Source organism: Haemaphysalis longicornis, unplaced genomic scaffold, assembly GCF_048455015.1.
Source record: "Haemaphysalis longicornis isolate Haplotype H1 unplaced genomic scaffold, Haemaphysalis longicornis Haplotype H1 scaffold_10, whole genome shotgun sequence".
Classification (NCBI taxonomy): Eukaryota; Metazoa; Arthropoda; class Arachnida; order Ixodida; family Ixodidae; genus Haemaphysalis; species Haemaphysalis longicornis.
In genome coordinates, this window is record NW_027526204.1 from 35,618,130 (window position 1) to 35,643,941 (window position 25,812).

The 25,812-nt window shown below is 46.2% G+C and overlaps 1 protein-coding gene across 6 annotated transcripts in view; it reads right to left on the minus strand.

Annotated features, from left to right (window-relative positions):
* Positions 1 to 25,812, minus strand: part of LOC144158375 (uncharacterized) — a 55,317-nt gene that overhangs the window by 3,061 nt on the left and 26,444 nt on the right. For 4 of the 6 annotated variants that reach the window (XM_077689233.1, XM_077689232.1, XM_077689234.1 and 1 more), the window contains 2 exons: positions 16,507 to 16,680; positions 12,369 to 12,482 (listed from right to left, as the gene is read on the minus strand). The exons of 1 other annotated variant lie outside the window; for it this stretch is intronic. In XM_077689233.1, coding sequence (XP_077545359.1) covers positions 12,369 to 12,482; positions 16,507 to 16,680 — 288 coding nt within the window. The remainder of the gene's footprint in view (positions 1 to 12,368; positions 12,483 to 16,506; positions 16,681 to 25,812) is intronic. One more of the 6 variants, XM_077689236.1, reaches the window with a different exon arrangement.

A 25,812-nucleotide genomic window follows, 5' to 3' on the forward strand; every position in this document is an offset into this window, starting at 1 on the left:
CAGCGGCAGTGCAAGTAAATCAGAAGAAAATATTACTGGTTTAATTGTGACGCCATCTATGCCTTCGGTGGATTTATTTGTCAGGGACATAAAGAGAGAAAAAACATCGAGTGGATCTCTTGGTCCAAGGAACACTGAACAAGTTGTTCTATTTGAACTTGCGAAACATGCATCCTTGTTATACCTTGTTATAATCTCGGTAAAGAGTTTATCTAATGGGGCAAGAGTTTCGTGATTTTATTTCTTTATTTTTCGATGAAGTTCAATGCATTTTTTGTGTTGATCACCTCGTTTATCGAACGCCAACATCTCGTTTCTGCCTATTCGCTGTCAAAATTCCTGAGTAATACTCACACTTCGCTTTGCGGAGTTTATTATTCATTCTATTCCTAAACTGTTTAAACACGACAAAATTATTGGGAATTCTGCCTATAAGAAAGTTATCCTAAATAGGATCTTTTCTTAATCATTCTGAAATTTAATCATTGTGAAATGCTACAGGAAACGCACGCCTTTTTCACTTTTTATATAGACCTTCTCGTTACTGACAAAAAAACTGATATGGTAAAGCATTTATAATTTGTCAAGAAAAGCATTGTAAGCCTCATCAACTGCACAATAGTTGAGGCATTCTGCCCACGTTGTTTTACTGATAAGTTGCCTGAAAGGTTCTAGTTTGGCATCTGTGATTACCCGAAAGGTTATCAATCGATTTTGAGTGGGCGTGAAATGAAACGTTTCGATAGTAATGAAAGCAGCACAGAGATCACCCGAGTAGCAAAAACTCTGCCCGACAGTTAATTGATTATTCAATTAAGAAGTTGTGGCTCTTGTTGGAGATGTGGTTAAGAAATTCTACCGAATGGGTGATCGTTTGATTTATAATAAAATAAAGCCTCCACCGAGCGATAGGGTATACTTGTTCTGTCAGCAGTAGTTTCAAAAAGTATCCAAAATATTGGCAGTGGCTTAGCTGGATATACACAGCGTGAGCTAAGGTTCAGCTGCATATTCTTAGCTTTCCTGGTTGCCTAGAATTAGCCTAATTATCATGCTTACTGCTGCTTCATTGACACATGCACAGTAAACGCACTATGCGACACATGTATATTTTTCAAGCAGCTCCGGCGCAACGTCACCAATCGCCCAAGAGCTAAGCTGGCTCTAGAGGCGCACACCGGTATTGCTGCGACGCACGAGCGATTGGTTCCACACCCGGCCACCGCTTGCGTCATCATCAAGTGGACCGCGCCGCCACGTGCAGAACGGAGGTCTGCAAGACGCAGGGCGCGGGGGCTGTGTAAGAGACACCGGGAAGCGAGCATTGTTCGGTGCCCACCCGTGCCCCTGTGTCGTGACTGCTCCTCGTGCATGCGTAGCAGGGCTCTCAACGAGCCACGTGAAACAGCTCAACCTCTGCCAGTGTTGCTCGCGCTAGATAATTTGAAGAGAATGTTATGGCTTGCATCAGGGGGCATGTAAGTTGCAGATTAAATTAGTGTTCTGTGTAGCAGAAGGGCTTCATAATCATCGTTTATCACTAAAAATTTTGTAATGATACTGCTTTTCAGAGAATACTTATTTAAGTAGGCACTCTACCTCCGCTGGAAGGTCTATTTAGGAAAGAACAAGCGTATGGCGGCAGTTTCAATAGGTCGACTTGATTCTGGCACCATGTTTTGGTCAGTAAAATGCAATAAATTTCTGTAGAAAGCTTGCCTAAAAGATTTCGGTATGATTATGCCTATTTTTCATCGAGACGATATTAAAATGAACAACAAAAAATCTGTTGGCCTTTGAACTGGAACGAATGTCGCATGGCATGACCCGATCGTAATAATTTACCACAGTCATAACGGAAGAAACCGACGAAATATTGAGAAAGACAGTGAAATAAGAATAGTTTCTATATGACAACACGCATGGAAAAATGTAAGCAATTTACATGTAAAAGTAGCGTAGTGGGAGACGATTTCAAAACTGCTGATGTAAGTCACTAATAGAATGTCCATGCGCACTGTCGGTTCCGCAAACCAAAATAGTGTACGGGGCCGGAATGTAGGCTGCTGAAGGTGGCGAGAAAGCAGACAAGGAGTTGGTTTGCGGTTTCAAGAGAGGACTGTTTCATTTCCAAAGATGCGTGCGCCGAGACCTTCTCCCGACGAGGGAAAGAAGGGGACCCCCGCGTCCTTCAAACGAGAGAGGAAAAAGGCCCCCGAGCAAGCAGACGACAACGGGGCCAGGACTAATGCCAGGAGTCGGCTGGACAACAAGTTAGCGCTCCCCCCGAAAGGCGACCATTGAAGACCGCGGGGTAAGGACCCAAAGCCGGCGGTAGCTTTGCCAATACGCGTCTTCAACAAAGGCGCACTCTCTTCGAGCCGGTGGCAGACGGGGGAGAATAGAATGCGGGCGGGTGCCGAGGTGTTTCTGTAACAGAGGCTCCCCCCTAGATTGCGGAGCTTTTAAAGAAAGGCAGCAGTTACCGGCTGAATGGCGAAAGGTCAGAGTCCACTGGTTATCACGGAGAGAAAGGGAGAATCCACTTTATTTGGAACTCTGGTTTTAGGGTGGAGGAGTGGCGGTGGCCCAGAAGGCCGCCGCGACGTCGAGGCCGCCGCGACGCCCTACGGGTGACCAGTTCATGGCGGTCGCAGTCCGAGCCTCCCAGAGCCTGTTTCCAGAGGTTGGGGCAGGGTAGAGAGGGGAAGGGGTCGTGCGGATATTCGCAGAGCGAGTGATAAAGCGTGTCCCGCGCGTCAGACAAGGGACAGTTGGGAGAGGAAAACAGGTGAGGGTACGTGTGCACCAATAGAGTGCGGTGAGGAAAGGAGTGCGTCTGAACAAGGTGCCACATGTGGGCAGCATTGGCTGTGAGGGAGGGGTCAGGAGGGGGAAGTTGTCTTCGAAGGAGGCGGTAATTTTTGGTGATGTAAAACGTATGTGAGAGGCTGCTGGAACAGAAACCTCAATATGAGCAGGCTTGGCGCGGTCGACGGCGACAACTTCTCGTTTTCTCCTCTCGTTTATTAGGGTGGTCTTGTTATTACGTCCCAAAACATTGAAAGGGCAGTCGTACGGTGGACTGAGGGGCGGCTTCGTTGCGTCATGTCGCACGAACACATGTGTAGCTGAGTCCATCTGGGGAAAATTGAAAATATTTTTGTTGCGGGCGATGCGAAGTGCTGTTGGCCTGAGTAGCGCTAGCAATGCGCGTAGCTTCTGGACGTGGTGGGAGGCTGCTGGGGCGAAAAGTGTCTTGTCGGAGAAGAATTCTCCCGGTAGGTGTACTGTTGAGCCGTGCTCCATTTCCGCTGCGCTGAAGCAGAGGTCTTTCCTTCACCGTTGAGCGAAGGCAAAGAAGAACGAGCGGGAGCTTTTTCTCCGGGCGCTGGCCATCGAGTTTCGCTGTAAGTGCAGCTTCTAGTTGCCTGTGCAAGCGTCCCACCATTCCGTAGCTGACGGGGTGGTAGGCGGTTGTATGCTGCAGCCGCGTGCTGTGTAGTCTCGAAGGCGCGGAAAAGAGGTTTCTCTGGAGCTGCCATCTCCGGTCAGTTGTTATGCGGGTGGGGCAGCCAAAGCGGGAGACCCATGTCTGAATAAAGGCCTGCGCGACGGTCTCAGCTGATATGTCCGCAATCGGCTGTATCTATCGATGCATGTGAGCAGGTACCTGAAATCTTGGCAGGGCGGTAGCGTTCCCGCCAGGTCGAGGTGAACGTGGTAAAACCGCGACTCAGGAGTCCGAAATTCCTGTAGTGCAGCCCAAGTGTGGCGACTCACCTTCGCTTGTTGACACGTTTTACATGTCCGAGCATAACGTCGCACGTCCGCGTTGAAGCCGGGCCAAACGAAGCGTTTTTTATCGGCTGCGGGGAGGCGCGGACACCTGGGTGGCTGATGGAGTGGAAAGTGTTGAATACCACTCGACGAAAATTCAGTGGGACGAAAGGTCGTGGGGTTGCCTGGGAGGTATCGCAGATTATGGTGCCCTGGAGGGAAGGAAGTGCCACCTCAGTGTCCTCCCGCTGAGCCACGGCCATTGCCTCGAAACCCAGGACTTTTGCGGCGGAAGCATTTACGCGAGACAAGGCGTCGGCTGCTTCGTTTTTTGCCCCGGCAATGGGGCGGATGTCTGTAGAAAAATCAGAGATGAAGGAGAGCTCACCGATTTTCCGTTCTGAGTAGGAGGAACTGTTGCTGTTGAATACGTAGTGAGGGGCTTGTGGTCTGTCAAGATCTAGAACTCACGAGCTTCGAGGACGTAGCGGAAATGCCTAATGAAACCACAGATTGCGAGCATTTTGTTTCCAAAAGTGGTGTACCGTACTACTGCAGAATTCAGGCGTTTCGAAAAAAAGCCCAGTGGCTTCCACTGTGCACCCTCCAGTTGCTGCAGCACTGCTCCGACCGCTGTGGAGGAGTCGTCCGCAATGGGTCTTCTAGGACCATCAGGCAGTGGATGAATGAGACGGTAACCGCGGCCACTTCTATGTTCGCTTTCTGGAAAGCGTTCTGGTGTTCGTCAGATCAACAAAATTCTTGGGCCTTTTGGCCGCCTCGGCGCAGCAGGTTGGTCAACGACTGGAGTACTTGAGCTCAAGACGGAATGAACAACCGGTGGAAGTTTAAGAGCCCGAGGAACTCTCTCAGCTTGCGGAAAAATGTTCGAGAAAGAAACTTCTTGACGGATTCCACCCTCGATACCAATGGCATAATGCCTTCAGCAGTAATGTGGTGGCCAAGGAACTTGAGAGCCTCGACACCAAACACGCACTTTTGAGATTTCAACACAAGACCGAGCTCATCCAGACGCTGAAAGAGCTGGCGTAGGTGCTGTTCACGCTCGCTAGGAGATCTGCATGCCACCAAAATGTCATCCAGGTAGACAACGATTAAGTGAAGACCACGGACAACTTCATTCCTGAACCTTTGAAAGGTCTGTGCTCCATTTTTCAAGCCGTAGGGCATAAGAACAAACTCAAACAGGCCGAATGGAGTTGTTATTGCTGTTTTTTGGTATGTACTCCGCCTCGATGGGGATTTGGTGGTTTGCCGCTACGATGTCAATCTTGCTGTATATTTTTGTATCTGCCAGCCGCGCACTAAAATCGGGAATGCGTGGCAGAGGATACTGGTCCGGCGTTGTTGATGCTTTCAAGGCTCTGTAGTCACCGCACGGGCGCAAGTCGTCCCCGTCGTGTTTGGCACCGTGTGCTACGGTCATGAATGGTTGCTAGACGAAGTGCGAATAATTCCCAGCTGCAGCATATTCTCGAACTCACTGCCTGCAGCTTGAAGCCTGTTGCTGGACGGCCGTCGTGGCCAGTTAGTGACTGGCGGCCCAGTGATGACGATGTGGTGAGTCACGTTGTGTTTCACCGGCTGTTCCGTGTTGCGGGGCTGCGTGAGAGAAGGGATTTTTGGCCAGGTCGTAGTGGTAGGCAGATACTGGCTGGAAGGCGCAGATGCCAGATGAGCAGATGTTTGACTCCAAACCACGTACTTTTAGGGATGTGTTGTTGTCCTTGAGGCAACGGTCACGTACGCTCACATCCAGGTTGATTAGGCCGAGAAAGTCTGCTGCAAATATGGCGAAATTAACGTCCACCAGCACGAAGACCCAGCAAAACAGGCGCCTGAGTCCGACGTCTATTGTCAGCGAGCGGAAACCGTACGCAGCGATGGCAGTGTTGTTCACCGCCTGCATCAACGTTATGTTCTTGCTTAGGCGGTCGACTACGAAGAAGAGGCGGGTTGCTGAAGGGCCGAAGTCGTATGCGGCCGTTTACGACTGGCCGGAGCGTTTACCAGAAACGAACAAGTTTGAGTGCAGCGGCTAGCACCCGTGCCGAAACGACGGTGGAACCAGCAAACTCCGTCCTGTCTATCTCGGAACTGGCTTCTCTAGGAAGAGCTTGGCTGTATTGAAGGGGATCAGTTGCGTTGTTGCTCGTCCTGTTGAGCAGCGCCAGAGGGCAAAAGTTGCTGCATTGTCCCGGTAAGTTGTTGCACTTTCTCCAGAAGGCGAACAGTCGATCTGGTTGTTCGTGTGTTCTTGCAGCAGCAATGGGCGAGAAGGTTGGAGTAGAGTATTCCCTTATGCGATCGGCAAATTTGCACCAATCGATCAAAAGACGCCTCATCTGAACCTGCGAGAACCACGCGCACCAACTGGGCCAGCCGTTGCAGAAAAAGTTGACGGAGAAGTGGGAGCTGACCGTCCTGACGGGCGTGCACACTGAGTAGTCGCAGCATCCGGTGCAGCAGTTGGGAAGGTCGTTGGTCGCCCAGGTCTTCCCCTCATAAGAGCTGCTGAAGTCTGCTTTCTTCAGGCGCCTCGAGGCTGTCTAGCACCGTCTTTTTGGGAGTGTCGTATTCCCTTTGTGAAGGGGGGGGGGGCCGGGTGAAAGCAAAATGTCGTGCATATCGTCGGCGATTTCTGGGGGCAGGGCTGCGACGACGTGAAGGTGCTTCGTCGACTGGGAGGTGATGTGGTGGGGCTGAATGCGCCTCCACTTGGCTGAATCAAACTCCTGGATTCTGAGGCCAAACGTTTGGTAGTTTCAGTTCTGTGGCGACGACTGCAGGCGTGGAGGCAGCAGCGTTGTCGCGTGAGCTCATCGCGGCCTGTTTGTTGAAGCGTTGTTTGGGTCACGAATTTTGTAGCAGTCCGGAATGTCGGCTGCTGAAGGAGGCGAAAAAGCTGACGTGGAGCTGGTTTGCAGTTTCAAGACAGGACTGTTTAAACAATTTTCCAAAGATGCGTGCGCCGAGAGCTTTCCCCGACGAGGGAAAGAAGGGCACCCCCCGCGTTCTTCAAAAGAGAGAGGAAAAAAGCCCTCCGAGCGAGTAGACAACAACGGCCCCAGGACTAATGCCCGAGTCGGCCGCACAAGTTAAGCGCTCCACCCTAAAGGCGGCGATTGAAGAGTGCGGGGGAAGTACCCTAAGCCGGTGGTGGCGTCACCAATGCGCGTCTTCAACAAAGGTGGACTGTCGTCGAGCCGGCGGCACACCGTGGAGAAAGGAATGCGCGCGGGTGCCGAGCGGCTGCCGCTACAATAGGTTCGACCGAGCGCGGTAAGCGTCGCTCCAAGAAATGATGACTGTACGAAAAAAGAATAGCACACATAAAGAAGGTGGCACACGTAAATAACACCAAGCTGAGTCCTCCAAGCACACTGTTTAACGAACACTAAAACATAATGGCAAAAATAATAGCGCACCATTGTCGCAAATCAGAAGTTGTAGCTAAATAGGTTCGGTTAATTACAAGGGCCCAGCTGATGGCACCCGCAGTGGCTGCTGTGAGTATACCCGGGAGGCTACAGCGAGAAGTACCAAATGTTGTCCGATCCGACATTTTTATAACGACAAGTTGCCGTAGGTTTCCCTGACCGCGTCGTCAGCAACTGCAAGCAAAACGCATGTGCCAAAAGTCTGGAGCAGTTTTATTAAACTGTCACTAAGTCACGGCACAATTAGGCCTTACAGCGCTGATGCGGAAAGTACTGGTCCGCGCAGAAGAAAACAGAGAACGGGTGCGCGAGCCGAAGTGAATCGACGAGCCACCGTGAAATGCCGACGGAAAGAAACGAGAGGCGTACTTGGGTTCGCGTGCGCCCTGTCTCAGCCGCTCTATCTGATATGTTTATTCGTCGCCCTGCTGGCAGGTCTGGATGGGCGTGATGTCTCTGCTTTCTTTGCTCCTTGCACGCGTAGGCGGTGGCCGTACTCGCCACATACTTCTTAAAGTGAAGTTCCTGGACGTTGCGAGTTTGAAACGTTCCTTGTTGCACTCTATCAAGTGCAACGAACGATGTCCTTGCACACTGGCCGCATATTGCTAGCCGGGCATGTAAAATTTGTCGGCCACGTGCATTAATTGTTTGCATTTCGTCATCGCAATCCTGAGCTAAATGATTACACCCATTACATAAGTGCAAATGAGGCAACCCTCACCCATGAACAATATTGCCAAACGAATTCGTTTTAAAAATGATAAATTTCCAGAAGATTTGGTCCAGAAACGTGCTCGCCAAATTTTCCAGATATTTCCGGTTTGCAGTTTATGTTACTAAGAAATGTAGTCTAGGTTAACCCTGCAGGAGGAAATACTGCGCGGAGCCGGTTAGCCAAATAGTGATTGTTTCTTTTTATCAATTTCAACTAGGCGCGCTTTGAAGTGCGGAGCTTCCCATGTTTCATAGAGCGACAGATACAGTCGCCTCAAGTCATCATTAGGCCAGCAGACAAAGAAGGCGCAATAGTTTCCTTGAATAAAAGTGACTATATAAACGAAACCCTGAGACAATTATCCAACAGTTCTTTTTATAAACGTGTCGATGCCGATCCCACTGAAGAATTCATTTCCAATATTAAGGAAACCCTCCAACATTGCCACAGGCTAATAAGGTAGCAGAAGACGCAATAAAACCCCTTGTTCCCCTTAGTCCGGTAGCACATAGAGTCTTACTTCTGCTACAAATACATAAAAAAGGTTATCCAGGTCGTCCCAACGTATCCGAAAAAGGCACAGGGAAAGAAAAACAACCACTTTATGTACACTCTCTCATAAACAATATACCAACTAAGTTCCCTTCATCTGTAAAAGACAGAAGCCTTTTTAACGATATCTAGAAACTCTACATTATATATATATATATATATATATATATATATATATATATATATATATATATATATATATATATATATATATATATATATATATATATATATATATATATATATATATATATATATATATATATATATATATATATATATATATATATATATATATATATATATATATATATAAATATATATATAAATATATATATATATATATATATATATATATATATATATATATATATATATATATATATATATATAGCCATTCTTTCGCAATAAAACGACTGCGGTTACACAAGACCCGAGTTTGATCGCAACTACGGGAAAGCCTAGCTGTGGTAATTATAATGAGCTCATAATATTTTAGGCGGTGTTAAAGACTACTTAAACTCGATTCATGCTATTCGATGACTTTTCAGGAGACGGAAGCGGTTTAAGATAGCACGGTTTAAGGAGGCGCGGATTAAGCCGGGTGGCATTATTGAGTGCTTTATCTCGCTCCAGTGTACCATTGGTGGCTACAAGGGGCAAGCAAGTCCAACAACGTCATTTGATTGAGATTTTATTTATTATTAGGTATGTCCCTGGAAAAGTGATTTATTTTATACTTTAGGCGTTCCCATGTGGTTTTTGGTTGAAATTGTTTGTTCAAAGAAGCAGTTTTTACCGTCGGTGCAGGACAATGCAATAACGTGACTATGGTGGACTGGCAAGAAAGCGGTTGATGGAAACGCGCTGCATTAGAGAAAATTGCTCCTCAATATTACGTTATGACAACCCTGCATACGTCATTCGAAACCGCAACAAATTTCCTCGGTGCACTTAAGTCTGCTTAATTGCTTTGAAGACGAACGCCCTGCGATACGTTTTAAGAACTGTTTTATTAATACATCGTACTGGCGTCTTTTTTATCGCTTTTGTTTATTTCTATTTTGGCATGAATAGTTTCGACCAGTTTGATTTCTGCTACGTCATGGTCGCGTCAGTTTATTCTCTTTAATTTCTGATTGATTTAATGGATTGTGGGGTTTATCGCGCCGACGCAACGCAGGCAATGAGGCGTGCAGTAGTGGAGGGCTCCGGATTAATTTTGACCGCCTGGGGATCTTTATCGGGCGCCAAAATTTCGTACACATGAGCGTTTTTGCTTTTCGCCTCCATCAGAAAAGCAGCTGCCGGTGCCTGGAATTGAACCCACCCCCTCGTGATGAGCAGCGCAACGCCTTAGCCACTGAGCCACCGCGGCGGGTCTCTTTCATTTCTACGAATTGCTGCGCGAATTATGCCTGAGGAATACTAGCACTCGCCGTAGCTTCATTATAATCGTTGTACTGCGAGACTGGTGGGCCCCTGTCTTCCTCCTGTGCCATGACAATCAGGCGTCACGCGGCAAGGACTATTGTGGAGATGTTTTCGAATTCACACAGTTATAACCTTTCCGCACCGGGCATATAATTTCCACGAATCTCCCATTTTCGGGCCAACCCAAATGGCATGTGCTACGGAGGAAGGAATAATAACAATTGGAACAACGTTTTAGGTTTCTTTGCGTTATTTTGTTTTTGCAGGTAATGCTTTTGTTTGACTAAGCTCTCTACAGGCGGTTTTTTTTATATAGCCTAATCACCTCATTCTCCGGTCTTCCTTCACCTTCTATCTTTCTTCCTTCTGGATCCACTGCGGTGACGGTGCTTCTCAACTCTGCCCTTTCCTCTTTCAATTCTCTACTTAATGTAATACGATGTAACGCTGAACAAAACTTGTTGAAATGTATAGAGATCGTCTCTGATAATAGGTACACGCCGTTGATGGTATATGTGTATACGTAAACTATCCTGCCACTAAAGTTTTCACAAGAAATGTGCGACATGCAACGCCTCTGGAAAAATTGTCTGCCGCACTGAAGATAACTGAAACGCACGACCATGCAACGCTTTCTTCCAAACGGTTTTGCAGCAGATGATAACAGAAGAACACACTCCGGCTGCAGGCCAGACGTGCGGTGGAACTTCCGGAAGCCATGTCCGCCGAACCGCCTAACAAAATCGCGATGTAAGGGAAACACTTGTCTAGTGATCATATTGTGCCCAGATCGTCTGACTTTTTAGTTGTGGTGGTATGGTGCGGTAGCTACCAATACTTCCAAGATGCTGCCAGTCGCGTAAAACGACAGCGCATATCCTACGCGTCCATTGGCAATTACGGAGGGAAAGTTACTTCGAGGTCGTCGGAAACAGGGTTCGGTCACCAGATGTGTACACAGACACTGCACTGTACGTTTCGAAAAAAAAAACACTTCGCCATTCCTCCTCCAGTTAAAATATGTGTAAGGGCAGCTACATGCAACTACGGTGACTATTAACAATCAACCGCGCCGAAGCATGGGCCACCGCGAGTGTCACGACTTCAACACCACAGAGCAAAAGCATTCATGAGTTTTTTCCGAGTGCTAGTGTTAAGCAAATACACCCAGCGTATCGTTGGCGCGTTGTAGCGACCGACACCCGACCCAACCATGGCGTCGACTTTAGCAATGGGGCATCATCGTAGCTTCATTCGATGCAGGTTAGCATCTACAAGGACTTAGCACCAAACAAAACGAAGTGTCCAGGCCGCCGTGAGCCAATGATGCCACATTCGCGGGGGTGTTCGGTCCGCACTTGACATCATTCTTGTCCGAGGCGATAGGAGCCGCAAAAACAACATTTCCCCACGAAATCTTCTTCATACACCGTGAAAACATGGTCAATGAAAACTACACAACTTCAACGTTTAAAACGCCCTCGCTAAGGTTCAAACACGCCCTTGACAAGCTGAATTGGGGCGATGTCTGACATGAGCCCGCCATGCACAGCGAACGGAGCCATAAAGAAAAGCCAAAGTGTGACGGTCAAGAGCAGGGCGCGTCCGGTTCGCTACAGTGAACCCCCTTCCTCACTTGGTTTGTGCTTGTCAAGAGCTATACTGCGTCTCTTACTCAAGCCACGCAGCAAGCATAATTTAGTGGAAAAACGTAACAGTCAGAGAATGGACCGCCCCGCACCGGGGGTGGCCAATAGCCTGGCATGGGATTTGAAAGTATTAGTGGCGTTATCGAATTTATGGTAAGGAATAAGTATTGCAGCTGAATGTCAGAAGTCGCTGCATGCAGATAATAGCACAAGGCATTCTTTTTCAACGTAAGCGGCCCTAATAAGCACACTCAATGTGTTCATTGTGGTGCGAGCTGTTGCGCCGGATTCGGTCGAAATTACCGGATGCTCCACTACCACTACTTTCACAACCCAAGCAGCTGGAATCTTGCCAGAAGGAGGAACTCGGGTCTTTTCGAATAGCGCCTCAGACGTTCAGCGTAGTCCGTGTCATCCTCTCTCGATCCTTGTTTTATTTTGGCCCTGGTTTTTCTGTGACCGTGTAGTATTGCGCCCAGTTTTTCACGTTAACTGAGCGCAGTGACTTCCGGAATGATTATGGCGGTTCTTTTGATGTTTCGTTAGGGAAATCAAGGTAATTGTATATCCCGTTTGTTGAATGTAGCTTGTGAAAAGTTTTTTTGATGTTTAAAATAAATTGTATCGTGTTAACCACGCAACGGCTCCACCTCGCGCATTCCTCTGATCCGGTGCCGACATCACTTCATATAAGAAAAACATGATTGAACTGTGAACCGGCTGAGTCAAAACCGATGTTCAGTAAAGCGATAATTGACGCCTATTGGGGCTTACCTTTCCTTCAACAGTGGCGGGCAGGTCAAAGAGAATGGCAGCCTTTTTGTGCCACTGTCTGGAAACAGCATTTGATGACTGAGGTACTGTGATATGAGTTTCATTTTCACAGCCCTGAAAAAGTTATTGCACACTATTTCACCATATATATTGGCGAGAACTATAATTTACATCCGGTGAACCGGTTTTCAGGTAACTGTTGTTGCAAGGTCATAAATGCTCATATATAGCGGTAAGTATGGCAGCAGGCCCTGCACCCCGACTATAAAAATATTTCTCCCATCTCTGGAGTTATTTTTTAAAAACAAAATCTTCCACTCGTACTATGTGCTGCTTGTTGAAGCTGCCTATTACTCAATGTGTTGTGTATGAACATTGCATTCGTTTTTTTTGTTGTCGCACAAGGATTGTACTGAACAATAGCTTAGTATTCTTACGATATTTATTTCAGCACAGTCTGTGCAATTGAGTAAGGCTTGAGTGTTTCTCGGTATTCGGATCTCTGTAACTGTATTTTAAGGAATTTATGTATAGATTCCGTGTCACACCGTTTCTTGAATTAAGGCGTGTGTTCTTACGTAATTATTTTTCTATTCATGCAGAATAGCCCGAAGTATCTCACACCTAGCATGATTCAAAACGTGAACATTTAGCCCGTCTAAGCAGTTATACCTGGTGAATTCCAAAGCATGAATCTTCATTAAACGATCTCAGATACCTTGCATCTGCGTCGCGTTGGAGGAGAGAATTGAAATCTTGATGCCGGGAGAAACTTTGTTATCAGTTTGAACGTATAAAATACGTTCTATCGGCCTTATACGCATGGCGCCTTCGTTCTTTTATTCCGCAGTTGAATGGGAGACTAGTAGTATCAACATCATCCGCCCTTAGCACCCCTACCATCATCATTACCATCCTGTAATGATCATCATTAGACCTGGGCGGCCTCCCGCTTCAGCAGTTTCCCGTGACAGATCGAACACCGCTGCCTCCCTGGGCGGTCCCTCATCTTTGCCGCTCGCAGTTCTGGCCGGACCTCCACAGCAGCAGTAAATCCAGGAAGTCACGTCCGCCCAACCGAGCGTACGCCTCTTTGTTACACAAGGATAGCCGATGGTAAATATATGCACTTTCTATTCGCTGGGAAAATGAGTTTTGTCGCTCTCTCTACCTGCAACGTGCGCTTAAAACATCAGATTTCGCTACTTGCGAAACACAACTAATAGCCTAGCATACAAATATACAAGAGTACACAACAAGGGAAGCCTTGATCACTGCTGTGAACCCTTATGAAGACCGTAATTTTGTGCAAAAAAAGATTATTTTTTTGGTTTAACACGTTCCAAGGCTTTATACATATGAGCATAAACTAGGGGAATGGGTACATTGAATGCAGTAATTTACAGCCCCTTTAGGTGCGTAGTTTTTTGTCCGTGCCTATATGGGCTCATTAGCGCCTAAAATGCCGTTTTTGTGTCATACGTGCCTTTTGGGAGTTTTTCAGTCCTTCTCTTGCTCGGAATGTTCAAATTTCAGAGGCCCGAAACTTCGCACGCGGTTTCCGCATGGACCCACATCTCCAAGTGCTATGAGCCGCCATAATTGTGCTCAAGCCGCCAACTCGGCCTTACGTTATGCCAAGCAAGTAGGCCTTCAAATTCTCGTAGGCAGCTACACCCCAGCCTCCATCACCGCGATTGTGTTTCGCGCCAGCCCTGTGCGCACAAGCCCTTCCGGTGAATTTTCTTAGGTTGCGTTCTGTACTGTGTTCAGCGTGCGATGTTCTGCGTAATTGCAGAAACGTTTTGCCTATCTACTGCTAACTACATAAACACATGCAAGGACAAACGTGGGCGCCATACAGCAGCGCACGTGCCGCTAAGGTCAAAGACGACTCACGGAAAAAAACTATGGAACATCTGACCGGCAGGTTAGACGAAGCTCGTGTAACACGGCGGCGGAGCTTGATACGGGAGTTATTGAAAAAACGTGTCTGCACTTTGAATTATTAAGATCCCGAAAGGCGTTGTTATCTGCCGTGCTGTGTAAATGTCAAGAGCGTTTCCAAGCTAGCTTTATAATAGGTTTCAAAGAATCTTGCAAGCTGGCCAATGCCAAAATCAGTGCGCATCGATACCCGAGTAATGCGGTATTCCTGAAGCAACGGTTCCTGACAGAGTACTTTGGAAGCTTACATACCCCTCGGACATAAAATTGCGGGATCGATTGATTGATTGAAGATATCTTTATTTAAAAGAAAAGAAAGAAAGAGTAGGGAAGTAGGTGGCTATCTGAATTCCAGGATTCCACTGGGCTCCAACGGCGCTATAGCTCTCTACCAGCAATCGCTGCCAGGCAGGGTCATCGCTCCGCAGGGTGTCCTCCCACTGCTTCCGTCCATGAGCTGCCGCTTATATCATGAGTGTTAGTTCCGCTCCGAATTCTTTAGTGGCTTTCAGTTCCTGGTTCGGATCACCTTCTCATTGGAGCTGAACTTGTGCGGGATCGGTAAAGAGATATTTGTCTGCTAAGTGCTTTAAAAACTTTTTATCTGACCATTCTGTTAGATGTTTAAGTTTGTCGATGCGGTCTCGCATGGCCGTTCTCGTCCCGTTCGGGTCTCTCAATTCCCATTACAGTTTCCAAGTTATTGACACCATTATTTTTCTCTAATTTCATCGCACAGTGCATTCCAGTTTTTTCCGTTAGGCTGACGGCGTAATGCAAAGAATAAAAGGGGCTATAAGCAGACGACAACGAAGTAGACAAACACACTACATACACCTCTCCGCTTATCGGTAAAACACTTTTATTCTCCTCTTCAAGTTCTCATTATGTTTATCTCTTTTCCATCGCCTTGTGAGGGCTCTTCTAGTTTCGCAAATGTGCAGGAGACGGGAAAGTACAGCCGGGGTATCATCCATAGTAATTACGATGTGAGTGTATGACCTAATCTATTCAACAATGTTTCTCCCGAGCCTCCCCAGCAACCACGTTAACGTCTTGATTCCCGGGGTGGCTGGTGTGCGACCGAGGATCCCATGGCTGCGGCATTGGTATTTCACTGCCCGTGTTTATGACGTAAAGGTAGCCAATACTAGAGAGCGTCTAAACTAAATTCAGTTGGCGCCTAAAGTGATTCTCAGCATTTGTTTGATATTTCTGCTAAAAGAACCTATATACGGGAGTAAATGGCTCTTATCAAAAATATTAAGCCTAACAGGCTTTACTGATGAAGACTTGGTAGTTGTTTTTAAAACTTTTTACAGCCCGAAAAGGACATGAGGAAAGCAGGAGAGGAGCGCTGACGTCTAACTAAATTTATTCAGAACCAACTTGTACTTTTTAAACGCACCCACCAGTTTAACGACAGACAAATAAAACATGAAAACCAAAACCACACAAACTAGGAAAAGCGCACACCACATCAAAAACTATTCACGCACTTGACATAATCGTGATTGACGTCCTGCTACGCATTTCATTTACCTAGTTTGTCAATTTCATGCTTTTCTATTAGTTCTCGCGTCGTTTGGCTTCCACACTTTTCTACCATTTGGCACATGTCAAGCTGTGCTCTGCACTATCAAGATATGCAATGCAAAGGTCGAAGACCATCATTGTTTTTTCGAACGATATTTCTACGCTATATCAACCGGTCTTTCAGGAGTCTGCCAGTTTTACTGACGTACACTTTCCTGCCGTTTTAACGGATAGCAATAAACGACACTTCCAGTCCATTGGTCATACCAACCACTCAAGTTGCTTTAGGTGGCACCCTATTGTTTTTGTACCTGTCGTGAATGGCTCCTTGGCAGATATTACGAGCTTGAGGGGACCGGAAAGCGCTACTCTCACGTTTACATGGTTAGGAATCTTTCAAACCGTAAGGCAAAGCGACGATGTACGGAAAAATGACAACTCATCACGATGATGGCAATGTTTCATGTTCCCGAGAACGCTCTGCGTGCCCAATACAACCATAAGAAAAGGATGGCCAGCCGGTTGCATTCGACTAACTAGCTCGTTGAAGGCAGTTACACTACATGGCGGCACGGCTTCTTCAGGGCGTCAAGCATGCATTATTCTTCAAGAGCTATTTTCCCTGATCATAAATGCAGCAACTTTAAAAACTTACGATGTCGGCACCAGTAAGAACGCCGGATGTACATGGAGCGTAAGGAATGTCATTGAGGTTGGAAACATCGCTCTTCATTTCGTAATATTGGGCACCCATCTCCAGTGAGAGCCCCACCACAGCATCCCTGTTACTGTACTGCGTGGACTCGGCCACCAGCTCGCCGTGCCGCTTCTGAAAAAAGATAGAAACGGCTTCGTACAAGTACCTTACGAACCAGTCCCATCTATTCAAGTACGAAAGGTTGAGAAAAACATTAACAATTCGAAAAGGAAAGCGATTCTCCAAAACGCAACTCACGTCATAGGACTGCGGGTAGACAGTGTGTAAAAGTACTGTGTCCAATGTAGTGAACATTTTTAGAAGCGTTTTAAATACACCCTCGGCAAATTAGGTGCTACGCTGTCTTAAAGATCAACTTCGCTAGTGATTAGTGCATTTCAAGGAATATTGGCGGAGGCATACAATTGAAGGGACGCCTGCGTTATCTTCTATATCCCGGCCCCATTTTTATCACAACAAACTATAACAAGCGGTAAGAGAGAAGCTCCAACCCGGCTTGGTACGAACCGGTCTCAAAAGGTGTGGTGGTATGAAGCTGCAATACAGCCTTCCGGTGTGCAACGCTGGCCCGTTAATGAAAGTCTGCTGCTGCACATATAACTGAACATGTATTTCGATATGAAAAACTAGTTACACCCAATTATAATGTTATTCCAATTATAATTATTTAATTATTATTACCCGTTCATTAATAATGAAAATGAATGTTAATATTTCACCCAACTGTATCATTCGGGGGAAAAATTGTGCAAAATTCTAGAGATTGCGAGGAGAGCGCGAGCTTGTGAAGTTGCGTCTCGACATTCAAATATTTTTCGCGGTCGATCTTTTCTACGGAGGCACCACTTTAATGTCCGCTCTTGTTTTGAAATAGGGCGGCAACCACATGACATCATACATAGTACTGCTGTCAGGTGCCTGCCTGCCTTCCTTTTTTAAGGAACGTGGTTGCTTCAAAAGATTCAAAAACGTAGCATTCATAACTCACCCGTTCGTAAACGTAGCATGTAAATTAAGACAGATTTTCCTGGAATGGTGGTTTTACTGCTTGTTGGTACCCTACTCTTGGCACGGTTACCGGGAAGTTACCTCCCCACTAACGGCTTCTCACTAGAGCCCCGCAATGAATTTTATGAGAATCACGCGCTGTTGCGAACATTTTGACGAGCAAGCTGTCTTCTCTCCGCAAAGGTCAACCGCAGGTCAACCACAGGTGGAATGGTTTAGTAGTCTTGAGCCGAAATATTTCAACCCTATCTAAAAAGCGAGAAGCACAACAAAGTGCCAAGATGAAAGACTCACGCCAGGCTTGTCCCTATCTCCTGACAAGGCACAGACGGTCACCCCATTATCGCTTCCCCTATTCTCTCCTGCCAACCAACTTGTAAGAGGATATTTCCGGAGCTAGCTGGTGAGAGGGGTATCTACTCACACATCTGAGTCTATGTGCAGAGTTTGCGAGAATACCCCGCATGAAGGCTCAATCCTTTTCGGAATGCATGAAAAGCCCCTGCGTATCCAGTTTGCGTGAACTAGGCATTTATCTGCAATACGGATGGAAATCGGCAATCTGTTTGTGTACTGTGTGCCATTAAGTGAATCATTTAGGTTCAAAAGGAGGGTGACATTGTCCTCCGTGGTCTTTGAGTCTTGGGTCATTTGTGCTTCATGCAGAAGAAGGCTTGACGCATGACTAGTGTTTTACAAGTATGCAAGCAAATTTTTCTTTTGGAAGACAATGGCACGATATTGGATTTCTAAACCACAAGTGCAGAAGCTGGCATTTGGTGGTGATACTTTTTTCCCATTTACGAGGGGTTCAGTTAGTGTCCGAAGTTGACTGTTCCGAACACGTTCTTCACAAATTCGTTTTGTGTGGAATTTAGGGCTTTGTGGCGTCCGGAAGTCCTCCTGTGTAGAATTTAGGGCTTGAATAAAAAAGAACTGCGTGGACGCACACCCAGAGTTTTAAATGGTTTCTTTATTCACAAGCAACGGCATTTCTTGCTGAATGCTATTTGTTCGGGAACTTGACTCTGTTATGAATAAGAGTCGTAAAGACTTTTCTGTACGTTATTTCTCGTTCGTACTCAATATTTTTATTAACCGCATTTTTGTCAATCCTTAAACGTTGTTATTCGTGTAAAAAGATGGGCAGAGTACACCACCTGACCATTACTTTAAAGCAACGCTTTATGAACCTAGTCGAGCCGAGTGCCGCCGTCCCAGGCAATTTGATTGATTTTAGGGTCTAACGCGCCGACGCAACGCAGGCGTTGAAGCGCGCCGTAGTGGAGGGCTCCGGATTAATTTGTTCCACATGGGAATCTTTAACGTGCCCCGAGATCTCGTCCCGGGACATTTGACCTTCATTTGACCGCAGCTGAGCCGTAGCCTTGGCACCTCATCACGTGACTCGTAGGCCGGAGCAGCGCCACCAAAAAAGGCGGTGTGGCGCATGCCCTCTCAACAGCTGGGTTTCCACATGACCACTTTATTTGCCTCGCGCCTGGTTTAGAGGAGAACCGCGCTCGCCTAGTGAGTGCGAGCTTTGCCGTCTTCTCTGAGGATTACGCTAAAGTGGGAGGCTTTGAGCCGTCGCCGGCCAGCGGCGTCTGACTAACTCGCGCATACCACCCGGCAAGCTGCTTACCTGAAAATGTTCTAAAATTGCCGAGCGCGCGGAGCTAGCTTTGGAGACTTACGAAGATCGAGCAGCTAGCTTTGAATGGAATATCCAAGGTTAGCTGAGTTAACCCGCATGACATAAAAAGTGCGCCCTGTGCCTCTGTCGATACAGAAACGTGCCACTAATTGTTAAAGAATTTAAGTAGTTGAAACAAAGGTTTGGGCATGTTTTGCGTTTTAATATAGCCGTCCAAAAAATTCGACAGCTGCTTTGCTACAGATCACTCGCGGTTCATGATTTCAGACGAGAGAGTTTTACAGAACTATATTTTAATTTCTACACAGATCTATGATTTCTAAAATTATCGCAATTTCGAAGATCTCGCTTTTCTGCTCTAGCTGAAGTGCCTCCGATAGACGAAATAAATTACTCTCCCACTGCCACATTAGGCAGTACCGGAACCTAAGAATCAATTATATAAACAAATTTAGACCCTTACGCTACCCGGAACAGGTGTGCGCACGAAGCTTTTCCGACCTTGGGACACTTTTATCCAATTCCTTCCAGAATTCCTATCGAACCGAATGCTCAACCCCTGTTTGCCGAACACCCTAAGCGTGCATCGTTGTTAATTCGCCTGGATTTGCAATTGCTGAAACTCGCAATTAGTTCGCCGAGCACCAACAGGTTCACGGCCCCGATTCCATTTTCGCTGTTTCAGCGCTGCTACCTGCGTTTCGGAGTGTCGGACCCAGCGAGCGCGCCTGCGCTGCAGCTGATCTCGAACTGGCAAAAAATGGTGCGACTGGAACGCGCTATCCGCCTGTATAATTATAAAGAGTGAAGCAGCGCCCTTGTTTCGCTTCGGGCCATATTCTGAGTACCTCCGCCCCTCCATTTGCTCCCACCACTCGGTTGCGGGGAGGATTCCGGCACTGCTTATGCAATGGGAAATCGATTTCAAGGTTCTCCTCTATTAGAGGCTCAGAATACCAGGGTTGAGGTATCGCGTGATGCGGCCGCCAGCTGTGGGCGAGGAGACTTCAGAAGGGATGGGATTGGAGAATTTCTGTGTATGAATGGCGGAGAAGTGCAGATTTGAGCTTGACCGGTTTAAGTGATCACCTCCAGCCGGCGTGATGAGGACGAACAGCAGCGAGTTCCGCCCTCGTCCCCTCTGAGGATGTCGTGTTCTGGTGGCAAGATGATCTGAAGTACACGTGATGGTTTTGGTTGTCGCGGAATACTCAGGACTGTTTTAGAGGCGCACGATTTAAGCGAAAACTTTGCCAGTAGTCTCTGAGTGCGTAATAACCGGGATTTCCCAGTCGTTGGGGGTGGCCACAACATTTGCAACTTCCTCTTCTAGGCCAATGAAAGTGGTGAGAATGGTTTCGGCTGCTCATTGTGTGCTTTGCCTGTTGATGACACTGCCTGCAGATAGAATGTGACGTGGTATGACGATGAAACTGTGTACCGATCACATGGTAAGTTGTGGTAATTGTTTTTAATTATATGTGAGCTCATGCTGTCCGCCGTTAATTTTTGTATATAGGGCGTCTGTTTTCAAGTACGGCTGCTACGCTGATGGGTCGCGAAATGCCTAATGAAACCGGGCATGGCGTACTGCAAAAAAAACCTGATTCGAAGACCTCACAACACTTGTTAGAAAAGGAGGTGGACTTCGGTAGGACATCTATTGCGGAGAAAATACAACCGGTTCTGCATCAGGGGAAGGGAATCGCCGCTGAGAGGTGAGACTAGCTACATGTAGGAAGCGTCTATTCGTCGAAAGAGGAAAAACTGGAATAGTTTAGCCGTAATAAATAGGTTGGGGCTTAGTGTAACAGCAAAGATTGGAAAAACCTGGGAGAGAACTCTGTGCTGCGGTAGGAAATTATCCTGATGGTGGCCCAAAGAGAATGGTAATATGGTCACAACTGTCAGTTGTAATGATTTATAGGTCGCCTTTACCGCCAATGAAGCAATTAGCGCTACCCGATAGTGCGGTTAACTTCAACCCCTTAATCAATGTGTACGGTTTGAGCCCTAAGCCATACTACAAACGATAACATGCCAGCTGCCACACTAACAATATCACATTCCTCTTTATCATTGCCGGGACTTTGAAGTAATCCCTCCAAAGAGAGGTAATAATGTCACAACTTTAGTTGTAATCGCTCGTTGCTTGTTCCGTAAGGGACGCAATGAGGAATCCCAAATCGTAGTCAGCCGGTAACAGAATTGAGCGATCGTAAGAACACGGAAGGTTGTGTGTTCAGCGAGCTCGGCAGCCACTGTCCTGGGTTTAAATGTAGTGGTTGGCAAAATACGTGGCCTCCCCCTCTGAACCTTTCACCTGTCACAAGCTCAGGCCAATCCACGAGAATTTAATCAGAAGAGAGTATGCAACTTCAATACTGACACTGCAGTGTGCAAATGACAAACATACGGCGTTCAAAGTAAATCACATCTCTCCAAGTAAAATAACTTTGAAAGACCACGAAACAGTTAACACCCGCAGAAGATGAAGAGGATGTGAAGAAATATTTTACATCCGTCTAAGCCTAAATTATTAAGAAGTTTACACTAAGGTGCTTACTTGCCGAAAGTGCTCGAAACGTAGCTTTGCTAGATATCATACCATACCAATTAAAATTTGGAGGTGGTGCCCTTGTGGAGAATGGTCAAGCAATCGGTGTGGCTGGGTAAAGCGTTATATTAAAGCGTTAAACATCTTAGATTTTTATGAAAGACTTGCCAGGTGTAGGCACTTGACACGCACTTCCTTTATCATCAAAAACATGCTGCATCATTGTTCTCCTGTAGCGGACACAACACGCAAGAGGACCCCAGTTTCATTGGCTGTCCATTAAGTACTATTGTGATTGCGGCTTCCGTCAGATTTGCACAAATTCAATGTTTTGTACAGAAGGCAAAGGATCCCTTCCTGGATACAACAATTGATTTATATATTAGCAACCTAACCACCAATCTCCGCCAAATTTATACGCCGAGGTTAAAGTGGCAAGACTCATAGGTTCAATGCCATATTTTAAAAGAAGGTCTCTTTTAATTTTTGTGATACTCTTCCAGTATGCTGACCACAACATTTATTTTGTTTACAAGTAAAAATACCTCGCGTCATATGAATACATAATAGCTGAGCTTCAGAATGGAGCGCTGTCAGCCAAGCTCCCTGCGTGGTTAAGTAGCAACGTCCTTAAAAGTTGCATTTGTTCGAGGTTTTTGGACAAAAGACAGAAGATTACAAAAGAAGTGAAATTAAAAAAATACAGTAAAAATTCCAGTTTCGAATTTGAAGTTTTAGGCCCTAATGTATTCTCACCCTATCAAAATTGCACAGTGCTGTTCATCCAATAATTACCTGTACGCCTAAAGTTGGTGGCATATAGGTATTTAGACTCTTTAAATGGGGTTCTACTTGTAGGTTATCTGCACCTGCTGCCGTTCACTTTAATTTTGTGGCACTTGTTTCAGGACGAAACCTCATTGAACACATGGTTTCGTTGTCTCTTTTTTGTGTTTCTGCTTCTATATTTGTAAGCCTATTTTTATACCACGTAGCAGAAGTGTTTGTACTTGACTTTCTTGGACAAAAATTGCTATGTTTCTAGTGGCATGAAGTCCAATTCTTGAGACCTTCTTTAGGTTGCAAAATTCAGCCTGTTGTTTAAAAGTTCTAACAACTACGTCGCATGCATCCTTTGAAAATGTAATCCAGATACTTTTAAAAAATGCCAACGAATCAAGAGCCTTCTATGCAAATTTGTCGGCCTCCCAAGTGACAACCGCACTTCCGCGAGTCCTCTTTTAGCGTCCTTGCTGCCCCCCATTCCCCTGCGGCTTCGGGCATCCTTTCTTACTAAGGCTTGACGTCGTGTTAGTTGGGTACACATTATTCACACTAAAAACTGCGCAGGGACGAGGACGGAAGAAGTCACAATCTAGGGCGCTGACGAAACACTGAAGTACGGTTTATTACACGACATTAAATACACGAAAAAACGAGTGGCTGTAAGCATGCGCCCGTTCAAGGAGAACATGTCACTCCAAGTATGCAATGGAAGATAATATCAAGGATAAAACAATCAGACTTGGTGTCAAGCTTCTTATCTGGTACAAGTGAGGCTCACCTGGCTAGATATGCCACCTCTCTTTCCAAAAGGGCAATTGAAGACGTGCTCACAGATTGTTCCTCCAGAAGGCCAATCAGTGAGGCTCCAATATTTCCGTGAGCGAGCGTCTCGATAGCATTTCAAAACGCCTTTTCACTTTGGGTGGGAATCACTTTTCTCCCATTTCTTGCAATGTATCGCAAGATTCCTGCCTGCTCCTGTGCGCATGGCGTGGGCATTTTTTCTAAGGCGATCATTCAGGCATCTACCAGTCTTACCTACGTAAACTCGTCTGCATGAAAGTAGCATTTCGTACACCACTCTGTCCGCACAGTTCACACACTGCGTTTCATGCTTCTTCTCACATACGGCGCATGGGCGGTCGTTGCAGTTTACCTTGGAGAACAAAGGCGCCAGTTTGTTGGGCTCTGAAAAAACCGTCCTTACTCCTGCCTTATCCCCGATCTTCTTTAAAAAGTGTGATACCCCATGGACCTAGGTTATGACGTTTAAGCATCCCTTGGGTGTTTCTTTTTGTAGCCGGTTTTTTGTGAAGTTAGTGTTTGCAGGACGAAATAAAACGACGTTTGCTACTATATTTTTAATTAAAACCCTTACGTAAACTATAAAGCCAGGGATGGGTCATAAATGCTCAAAGAAAATGAAAAGTAGGCTTAATGTTCTCATAAGAGGCAAATAGATCAAAAACATGTACGGTGAATCGCCCTTCTAAATACACCATTTTTTAGCTGGACGTAATGATATTCTAGGCTGGTTGCGCCGTTTCATCTAGCGCTGAGGGATGCCAGCGGTACGCGGTCGTCGTCGCACGTAGTGTTTACGCGCCGCAAACGACGGCGGTGAGTTGCGGAAGTGGCCGGCCCGCCGGCGGTCCGTAGGCGAAGCAGAGGTTGTGCGCTGTCGTGGCACTGAATTACGTGAGCCGCAGGCTGCGTTGTATTATACTAGCTAGCCATTGCTAGCTCGGCCAACTGTTACTTCTAATATTTATTATGGCCGTGATGCACAGCAAAGCCGTCCGGGCTAAGGTACACGACGAAGTAGCCGTATATGCATGCGCCCAATTTTTACTGTATTTTTTAAATTTCACTTCTTTTGTAATCTTCTGTCTTTTGTCCAAAAACGTCGAACAAATGCAACTTTTAAGGACGTTGCTACTTTACTGTTTGCTACTTTTGTTTGCTAAAAGATTTGTATATCTCACCTCGAATCAAACTTTCCTGGCTCTCAAATTTTAAGCCACTGTAGTATAAAAGTTATATTGAAGACATATTCATGATCTAGCGGCACGGTGACGCGAGCTCTTCACATTCATTGAGGCATTTAACCGAGCACATCCTAGTATTTCCTATAATTTAACCTCGCACATACTAGTATTTCTAACAGCAACACCCCTACGGAAGCGTTGTTTGTGTTTCTGAATCACCATTCGGCCAACATTCCGACTTCTCTTGCTTCATTTGTTCAGGACACCCCACACTTCCTCCGCATAATAGAAGCAATAAACAATGGTGGGCAAATACCCAATCCCGCCCTTCTGGCCACGCTCTATGTATCCGCCCTCTATACGAACATTCCCATCACCGAAGATATAGCAGCTATATCAAACGCCCTAAAAGAAAACCGGCACTAACATGCATTGGAAGACTACATTACTTTACTAAAATAAGTTCTAACTCTAAACTATTTCGACTTCGAATCTTCTAACTACTTCCGAGTATGTGGAACCAGCTTGGGCACTCCTTTCGCACCCAGATACGCCAACATTTTCAATGGGACAACTTGAAGCTTCCCTTTTAGAGTCTTTTCCCCTCAACCCAAAGGTTTACCTTCGACACATAGATGACATTTCATTTTTGGAAGCATGGCCGCACAGCCCTAGGAAGTTTCATTTCGCATCTTAATTCTTCGCACTCGTCCAATAAGTTCTCATGCCAGCACTGGGATGAACAAGTGAACTTCCTAGACACGACTGTTGTTGTTGACAATGGTAAACTGAAAACCACGCTTTATAGGAAACCCAACGGACAGGCAACAGTACCTAGACTACACTAGTCCTCACCCACGACACTGCTAACAAAGTAACTTTGTAGGACAGGCTACCACACTAAGAAGAGTATGCACCGATAACACAGACTATATAAAGCACGTAATGAAGTAAAGTCCACCCTGGCAAGAAGTAATCACCCGGTCAGCTCGCTATGTATGGCTTACGAAAGAGCATCCAAGTGAGAAACAGACGAAGTGCTCAAGCAGCCACGTCTAAACCAAAACGCACGACAACCAGCCCTAATAACCCAATTCTTACACGCGCTTTCTAACATAAACTACATCCTGCGGAAATACTGCCCTATTCTAGCTATTATGACCTACTTTAAAAGATGTTCCCGGAAGCCCCAAGAGTTAACTACAGAAGAAATAAGAACCTAAAAGACATTTGAGTGCATGCCGAAA